This window comes from Fulmarus glacialis, unplaced genomic scaffold, assembly GCF_000690835.1.
Source record: "Fulmarus glacialis isolate BGI_N327 unplaced genomic scaffold, ASM69083v1 scaffold213, whole genome shotgun sequence".
In the NCBI taxonomy this organism is placed as follows: domain Eukaryota; kingdom Metazoa; phylum Chordata; class Aves; order Procellariiformes; family Procellariidae; genus Fulmarus; species Fulmarus glacialis.
The window spans coordinates 16,485-26,016 of record NW_009204615.1 but is presented as its reverse complement, the minus strand read 5'-3'; the positions used below and the strand labels follow the sequence as shown (position 1 = coordinate 26,016).

Genomic DNA, 9,532 nt, shown 5'->3' with positions numbered 1-9,532 from the left:
GAAATCCATCGTGGAAATCACAGAAGAATTCAATAAGCTAAACTTTAAAAAGAAGCATGTTCCAGCAACTCCAAATCATGTCACAGAGGATTACACCTTCTGCACCAGGCTTTGACCCGCTGTTAAGGGGATACACTTGTCGTTTTCTGACTAGCAAGTCGGTCCAAATGGACTGTCAGCTTTCATATCTGTCACTTCCAAGGTTCCCATTTTTCCAAGCCAGCATCTTTCTCAAGCACTCCACTCTGGGCAGCTTAGAAAAGGGATGATGGCTGATATTAACAAGATAGACTCAGGTGAATCATGAGCATTTTGGCTTAACTTGCTGATGTGTAAATCTCTTCTATAACAGAGCAACTAATACACAGTGAAACTACATGTAGAATTTATAAACACTCCGCTGATCACAGAGAAAGGGAAGACCTGTGATCCCCTCTCTCTCTATGATTTCTGAGTGTGTTTTTACAACGCTGAAACGGGAATAGTGAAGTTCTTGGCTTGCTCTCTCTGGCTAGGGTTCAATCCATAACAGATTAAAGAAAAAGAATAGTGGAACAGGAGAGAAATTCTTTGTTTCTCTGGACTCAATTGAATAATCAAACCTTGCCAGATTCCCATGCATAACGCCATGTTGTCCTTCTGTTGTATCTAATTTGACAGACTTCAACCCCTTTGTTTTCCGTGTCAGCAGCCCTCCTTGGTTTGACTTACATTTAATTTTTTGCTAAAAAATTCAGCCATTTGATTCTAAGCTCAGACTTGTTCATGATAAAGTATGGGGAAAAAGTTCGTATACAACTGTTCTCAAGGAATGATGCCTTTCAGTGGCAATACAGCTAAAGGTGGAATCCAGTCGCCATAAAACACAAGCACCTAGAGTCATTTTAGATACTCTGTGCTATCCTGCCTATCACTGTCGTCATCTCAAGTCTGTAGCTCCTCTTCCAGGATCAGAGTTCCCTCAGATATCTCATGGGCCATGAATCCCATAGCAATTTAGCGGCTACTTTCTTTTGTGTGACTTTTGGCTACCTGGACCCACTTTACCCCAGAAGAACCACCCCAGACTGGAACTCCTGGCTGTAACAGAATACCTGTTGCTTTACAGTTTCTCCTAAAAACATCTGTACAGTACCTTGCTATATGTGCAGCATACTGTCAGCAAAAGCTCAATCATGCCCTCCAGCTCTTGGACACACGCAGGGCTCCTGCCTAGGGTGTATTTCTCTATCATGACTAAGAAGTGATAACACATCCTCATATTTCAAGGATGTGCAATCATACAGACTCTTCAGTTATTGTTCACTGCAAGTGTAGATACTGATTGACAACTGTAGAGATGACTGTAAATATTTTATGCCTTGAATATTTTGTCAGACACATTTACAAGTAAAAGTGGGAAATGTAATTCTAAGAAAAGGAACTTCTAAGATGTTCATTTAAGCATTTCCAACAATTTATAGTTTAATTTACAGTCGTGGTTTAACCCCAGCTGGCAACTAAGCACCACACAGCCGCTCGCTTACACCCTCCGGGTGGGATGGGGGAGAGAATCAGAAGAGTAAAAATAAGGAAACTTGCGCGTTGAGATAAAGACAGTTTGATAGGTAAAGCAAAAGCTGCACACGCAAGCAAAGCAAATCAAGGAATTCATTCACTCCTTCCCATCGGCAGGCAGGTGTTCAGCCATCTCCAGGAAAGCAGGGCTCCATCATGCGTAACGGTTACTTGGGAAGACAAATGCCATCACTCCGAGTGTCCCTTCCTTCCTCCTTCTTCCCCCAGCTTTATATGCTGAGCGTGATGTCATATGGTATGGAATATCCCTTTGGTCAGTTGGGGTCAGCTGTCCCAGCCGTGTCCCCTCCCAGTTTCTTGTGCACCCCCAGCCTACTCGCTGGTGGGGTGGGGTGAGAAGCAGAAAAGGCCTTGACTCTGTGTAAGCACTGCTCAGCAGTAACGAAAACATCCCTGTGTTATCAACACTGTTTTCAGCACAATTTAGGGTTTAATTTACAGTCTTTCATAGGAGTTTTGGCAATTTTTACAAGCACGTAGTGTGCACAAAGATGAGGAAACAAAGTGCGAGAATATGTTAAAACATATCATATGCAAGTTTTCTAACTTCCAGATTTAGTGTGATATACCATTCCCAATGATCTCTGTTGTAGGAATGGATGCAATATAATTTTCTACATTGATCTATAATCAATATCTGTGCTTGAGTTCACATACTGCAGGCTTTCAAACTGTGAATGATCTTCAAGGCAATCATACTGAGTTCCTAATTCTTCTTGCTATACACAGTTAAAGGTAAAAAGAGTTTGTGAGCCTTATAGTATAACGTGATCTTGTGAAGTACCACAGGGATTAATTTCACCAGAAAATTTTTTTGGAATATGCAAACTCATGGGACTTTTCTTTTCTTTAAAAGTGTCTAATTTTCTGCAAGTTTCCTTCTATTAATGAGAGGCTCACACAGTTCTAGTAGCAAAGCAATACTATTGGCAAGAACATGAAAAAAGCTAAGGCTCACAGTAAGGCACACTATACAAATTAAAATCTAAACTCTAGACTTGCACAGTAAAATAAGTGTTTTATCTCTGATATTGCTTTGACTGGCGTATTTACTTCAACTCAAATAAGGCTATTGAAAATATGAATTCAATTGTTCATCTTAACTGCTCTTATTTTTATTTGGAAATGTAAAACATAATAAAAATGGCGGATTGCCTTGTAATAAAACTTCTGGCCTCCACAGATGTTTCTTTCCCAACATTAGGATCTCCCTTAGGGACAGCTGACCAGAAAAAATGTTATTGGTGCACATACCCTTCCATGATTGGGGTTTTTCATTATTCCTGTATTGAGGGACACTTAAGACTTCTCACTAAAAGATAATCTATGAAAAATGAAGTGTCCTTAAAGTCAGAAAAGCTCAATAATTTTGTAGTGTTCAATACATATATAACAATGTGATTTAAAACTACCAGTCATTTGGAGAAAATACCAATATAGAAAGGAAATCTCAACTTTTTGCAAAACAGAATTCTCTTTTCCTAACCAGTCATTCTGAAAACATCCTTCATTCCATTACAACAATACCTGAAGTCTTTGGAAACGTAAGCAGAGTGGCATCGTGTAGCATCGCTGGAGTGACTCTCTAGTGAGCCACTTCTCTGATCTCAGTTATTCATTAGATGTTATTAGGAAAGCCCTCCCCATAAGATCCTCACCAGGAAGCGAGTGGATGCCCTATGGAACATTAATGTGACAACGAAGCAGAACAGCTATTTGGGGCACAGGTCAACCTTCGCCTGTGCTCAGTGGAGCAAGAGCTGTATTCTGGTAACAGTCTGGTCAACGGATGAAACAGCAAAAAGGTATGGTTCAAATATGGGAGGTGACAGAGACAAAGAGGACAGTCATTCAGAAGTTTCAGGAACACTACATGTACATTTTCTTCCAGAGACATCAGCTGATAGGTAAGATATGTCTCAAATACTGACTCCAACTGAGGTAGATATTAAAAAAACTGGATCAGTGAACTGCTGTCAGCTAGACACAAAAACCAGATTTGATCTAGTTGGCCTGTATTAAGGAAGGCTTAGCACAGCTTGGCATATGTGTGTTACACGTGACTGTAAAATTGCAAGATAAATGACTAAATGACCTGATGTTGTGACATTTACTGTCCTGATCACGATTATGACTAAAGGATATCTGTAAGGTATCTGCTAACTAGTTGTTAGCACTAATTATGAAACTGCACATCTAATAAAGGGGGCCTCAGCACAGTGTAAGTAATAACAGCACAGAAGCAGTACAGTAACTAATGAACATAAATGCATTACAGGGCATTATGTTAGGAAGACTCTTAACCTACCAAAAGTAGGAATCCTAAATTAAAGTACAAGAGCAAGGAGTAAAAGTTACAATATGTATAAAGTATACTAAGTAGAAGTGGGTGAAGCAGAACATAAGAAAACATGTGCAACGGGCTGCATTTGAAAAGGAATGCCCCACGCTGGTAGCTACATATTATCGCCTGTTTGTGTCTTCCCCCAATATCATCTAAACAAGGCGGATACTAGCAGCTAATATGGCATTTCTTTCCTTTGTCAGACGCACATTATGTTGTTTCAACTTTGTATGACTTTACAGAAAAGGAAATTAATTCTTAACATCAAGGGGACAGTCTCACTTGTGCTCTAACAACAGCTTATCTGAACCTAATCTGGAAAAAAACCCATTGTGAACTCTCAGCAACACATCAACAACAAAGTACACTTCACAATGAGGACCACATAAGGATGGGAGAAATGGCCGGGTGGTGCTACATTTCAGACATTAGCTAGAGATTCTGTGAATATTCTTTGCATGTGATGTATTTTCTAGTAAAATTATTGTATCCAATAAGCCCGTTATGATCTCTTCATCCTCACCTTCTTTAACTGAAGTGTAAATGGCAAATGATATTTAAGCCATTTACCAACTTAATACATACAAAACCCTCTTAACTATGAAGTAAATGAAGTTAAAGCCTGAGAATTTTCTGTCTGAAGGAAGAGACGGCACTCCAGCTATGGAGGTTACAGGACAGTTTCAAAGCAATCTTTTTTCTCACAGACACAAAAATAAATACACTGACTAATGGCAAATGCCAGACAACACTGTGCATAACGTTGAATCTTCCTCTCCCAGCAAAAGGAAATCAGCTACTATTAAATATTTAGCTGGTCAAACCTGGAGCGCCGCTGCAGAATAGTTAAGTTTATACCCCATTCCAAAACGACGGAGCATTTCAATTCCTTTAAGTAATGATTAAGTTACGATGTGCTCCAGTTGCCGTCACATGAAGAGAGAATAGCTCTTTCCTATCATATGTCAAAGTCCTATAGGTCACTGTCCAAGCCCCATCTAAGATTCCCAACAGATAACTTTGTCTTTATGTTTCTCAGCTTATACTGAAAACTGAGTGAGTTATGATTATTGGAATAACATTTAAAATTGATGTCTCAGTACCACAAGACAGAGTTCATGAAGTATACAGGTTCCCCGCAAAGGAGACCATCTTGTTTACTTGGGCTAGACACAACCTTGGTTGAAATATTTAATCCGACAATTCTAAACTTTGTACAACAGCTGAAATATGTGTAATTAACTCAAAAACCCTTGAAGTAAAATTTAACTTCAATAACATGGGACTAGTTCACTGACACTGCTATTGCATAATGTGAGCATTTGGTTCTTTTGGCGGGTACTAGCCAGTAAGCAACAGGAATCGGGTCTTTGATAGGAGATGGCTACCTTCTTCTCTGACCTGGTGAGTATCTGGTCACTTTTTCTCAGGGCTCTGGCTTATAAATGACAAAGCTAACATAATACTAAAGATCCAGATTCCTTAAAGATTGTAAGCTATTTTGGGACCATCTTTCTCTTCTGCATTTAAACATCACCAAGAACAATGAGGCTTGGGGCCATGAAAATCATGTTGCATGGTCTTTTCCATTCAACAAGATAAAATAAAATAAAATAAAATAAAGACAAGATAAAATAAAATAAAAACTAACAAAAGTCCTGGCAGTTCCACCACTGACAATGCTACTGTATTTTTGTCTTCTGAATAACTAAAAACAATACTAATTATTAAGCACTCTAATTACTTCCCAAAGTAATGAATAGATTAACTGTACTGCAAAAGGCTAAGAAATTAATGACATAAGCTTTAAAATAAATTACTTTCCTCATTTCATTCAAAGATAATTAATATTATCCTTCAAGAGTTTCCATAGTCTTAAACAGGGAAGAATTTATAAGTATTTCTTGTTCCATTTCTCAACTGCCAGCAAGAAGCTATTTTGCTTTCCTTTTTAAGTATTAAAATTGTTAATTTGTAAGTCTATTGCAAAAAAAAGGAAGAGTGAGAAGGTGAGTTCTTAATTTGTTTGAATGCTTTTGCCAATTAGCAAATCCATTGAATTTGAGACAGGATTTTTAAGGAAATTTAGAGTCTTCTGGTCGATAGCTTCTTGGTTCTTGACATGTGATAACTTGGCAAATCCAGCTGGGGACTAATTAAGTAACAAGCTCTTGAAAGATGGACCTAAGAACTATAAAAGGGAGCGTTCTTCTAAGTATATCCCAGTCCAGCGTTATTCACACTTGCATTGCTTTGTTCCTGCCTGATTGCATTTTCTACCAGCTTCTCTTCATTCAGGCACTGATCTCCAAAAAGCTGTGAGCTCATGAAGTTCATATCTGACATAAAAAGAACACAGAGCACAGTGTCCTCTATACAGAGATGGTGTTACTGTCTTGGTTTGTGATGTGCTGAATAAAAAGGGAGAGGCAGTAAAACCCCAAAGGACCCTGAACAGATCCTGATGGGCTTAAAATCACCATTGTCCTAGGTTTGGTCTGCTAGGTACAGTCAAAGCTGTTTGAGGATAGCTCCATCTAGCCTTGCAGGCACTTGGAAACAGGATGGATGACCAGTGGTATCACATACCTCAAAAAGGCCTGAGTAGTTACATGTTCTGTTTTTCCTTATTTACAGTTAAAATTATTTCATTCATCAAAGCAGCCAGCGTATCTCAGTCCCTAATCCTTGACCAAGGAAATTATAGACAGACAGTATCTCCCTAACCTGGAAGATGCAAGCACATACTTTCATGGTTAAATAAGTAGGAAAAATAAAATATTGAGAAAGGAGAAATGATACCCCAAATCAAAGTCAGGAAGATTTTTGTTTTAATGCAATTACAGGGGCTATTACAAATTATTATCTTTGTAGTCCATGACTTTCTGAAAAAGTTGAATGTTAAAAGGATCTTTTCTTTATTATGCTTAAAGATACGACACAGTCAGAAATGAAAGCAGGGAGTACATTAAAATGCTGTTGATTTTTAATGCTGTACTTTTGTGGCATAACATTATGGTTTGATGTACATAGGTTACTGCAGATTGCAGACATGGAAACTGATTTCCTCTTCCCCACATCCAGGACTGACACCTTCATCCAGCCAACCTGTCAGATATTGCAGGCATACAGTGAGAACTGTACTATCCGGAACATCTTTTAAAACTCCTTCTCCTTCTTGCAGGCAAAGAGGTGGATTATCATTCTTACACTAGCATTTAGTCTTGCTATGGCGCTGTGGCTGATGATTGTACTTGGGCAGCAGGTTAGAGGGATTTTGGAAAAATGTTTAAATCCAAGAGGATTTGAAGTGGACAATGCAGGTTTCCAGAGAGGAAGGACAAGTGTGGCTACAAAGACTCTGGCCCTGCACAAAGCTAGATTAATGAGAAGCTGATGGAGCATTTTATTTTTGCTTTGCAGGTTCAGTTCCGGGGACTATTTCAAATGATCTTAGTTCTGGGAATTGGTGGTAGTTTCCCATATGGATTCCACATTTCAGTCATCAACTATCCTTCTGTAGTAAGTAGCCATCTCCCTGAGGTTGAAAACACAAAATGTAGAGCCTGAGCTCGCCATTCCCCAAAAAATTTCAAATTTACTGAGCATTCAGCTGATACATCTATGTCTTTTCTTTGGCTAAGAGTAACATCAAATGTTTAGAGCACTTTTTCTCCTTTAAAGAACAGGATGGTATTTTCTGTTTTAAATAAATTGTTACCACATAGAATACAAGCCTCCAAAGGAAGGCAGAAAATGTGCTTTTAGCATGCTTCCTCAGGAAGCTTACTGACTGATACAAACTTGGAGATTTTGCAATGTGATCTCAGCTAACTTGTTTTGTTATGAAAATTAGTCTCAAAAGAAGTCTAATATTAGAATCACAAGCTAGATCTGAAGTACAACAGCCAAATAATACAAAGGGATCTTATATGCATTGTCCAGTCAAATCTCATTTTATTTTTCAGCACATCAGGAAGTTTATTAATGAAACCTGGATAGAGCGACATGGCTCTCCCCTCCATCCTGAGACAATCATGCTGTTATGGTCCTTCATTGTGTCTGTTTATGGGATAGGAGGATTCCTGGGGAGCCTCTGCTGTGGCTACCTGACTACAAAATATAGGAAGTAAGTGTTTCCTGTAACAGCTCGATAGTCAGAAAGTACAGGGAAATACCAAGGTGAACAAATAAACCTCTTCTTGGTTGAAGCAGTCCGACTGAAGACTAAACTGATTTTGTTTGCTAGCCCATCCACCTCTTTCAAGTAGCAAGCAGTCTTTTATCTTGTTTATCTGCTCTCCCCAGTGAACTATATGTCTGTAAAGGATGCATTCATCATCACATCACCAGATCAGTGCCTCTGGGAGCAGCAGGATAATGTACCTGCCTCGTGTTCTCTTCAAGATCTCCTATGACTCTCATAAAGATCTCCCAAGCTCTACAAACCCCCCAAAAGGAGCTGTGTATCTTGTGTTGTAACACATTATATGCAGTTACTCTAACCACCTGAAAACCACTGTGTGGAAGATATCCTTAAGTGTCAAAGAAGAGCCAGATTTCCATTTAAATACACTCATTCTGGGGTGATGACCTTATATTAAATATTCAGATCTGATCTAATGAAAATGTGAACAGAATAGAAAAAAATAAATTGCCTGTAACTACACTGTAAAGATACAATCAGCGCCAAACAAATTATCCAAGAGACATCTCTGTTCTTGGCAATCCATTTTACTGAAAGTCAGTTCCAAACTATCTTTCCTACTGGATGGAGAAAGGATTCCTCACCCGTCTGGTCTGTTCTCAGTGCCTTGTGTGTAACACCACTAATTTCATTTGCAGAGAAATTGGCAAACTTATCTACTTGGTGTGACCCACTTAAAGATCTGCTCCACAACCCACTGAACCAGAGGCCCCTCATATGGGTCTCAACAAACCATCTTAGCCTGCCTGCAATTGTGTTCTTTCCTATCAGGTAAGTGCCCCCAAGAAATTTCTTGTGGGACACTGCCTCATCCCACACTCAGAGGGTCTCCCAAGACTGGAAACAAGATCACACACCTCTCCCATGGGTTATTTAACACATGATAACCTAATTGCTGAATCACAGCCTTCTAAATAGAGGATCTCTGTGAATCCTTAATGTGCGTGAGAGGACTCTTGTCTAGCAAGCATCACGGCAAAACAACTGAATGCGAAAGACTTGGATTTGATCCTGAGACATCAGGGTTGTGAACATACCAGCCCACGATTCACACGGAGTGTCTTTTGAAATACGCCTCTAAAAACTCTTTATGCCATCTCAGTTCACATCCATTTAGCCAAGAGTGTCTTTAATATGAGTCATCCTAGAGTGGGAGCCATGGACTCAGATTATTTCTGGGGAGCAACCTGACATTTTATGAGGAGTTCTAGCCATTTAAAAATCTTGGGCCAGTTCTTTGAGGTCTTTCCCCGCTTGTATTGTGGAAATGCTGATGAAGTATTTCAGCTGTTTAAATTCTAAGCTAAGAAATATTAGTGAATTCAAATCTAAAGGATCCCAAAATTTCAAAGAATAACTTTGACTATCCAAAGTCAAAATTATTTCAGCCATTCCTCAAAACA

At 39.0% G+C, this 9,532-nt stretch overlaps 1 protein-coding gene across 1 annotated transcript in view; it reads left to right on the top strand.

Moving 5' to 3' along the window:
* The first annotated feature begins 5,302 nt into the window (after positions 1-5,302).
* Positions 5,303-9,532, top strand: part of LOC104074777 (solute carrier family 2, facilitated glucose transporter member 11-like) — a 9,744-nt gene continuing 5,514 nt past the window's right edge. Inside the window, exons 1-3 of the mRNA XM_009575038.1 lie at positions 5,303-5,326; positions 7,346-7,444; positions 7,891-8,051. Coding sequence (XP_009573333.1) covers positions 5,303-5,326; positions 7,346-7,444; positions 7,891-8,051 — 284 coding nt within the window. The remainder of the gene's footprint in view (positions 5,327-7,345; positions 7,445-7,890; positions 8,052-9,532) is intronic.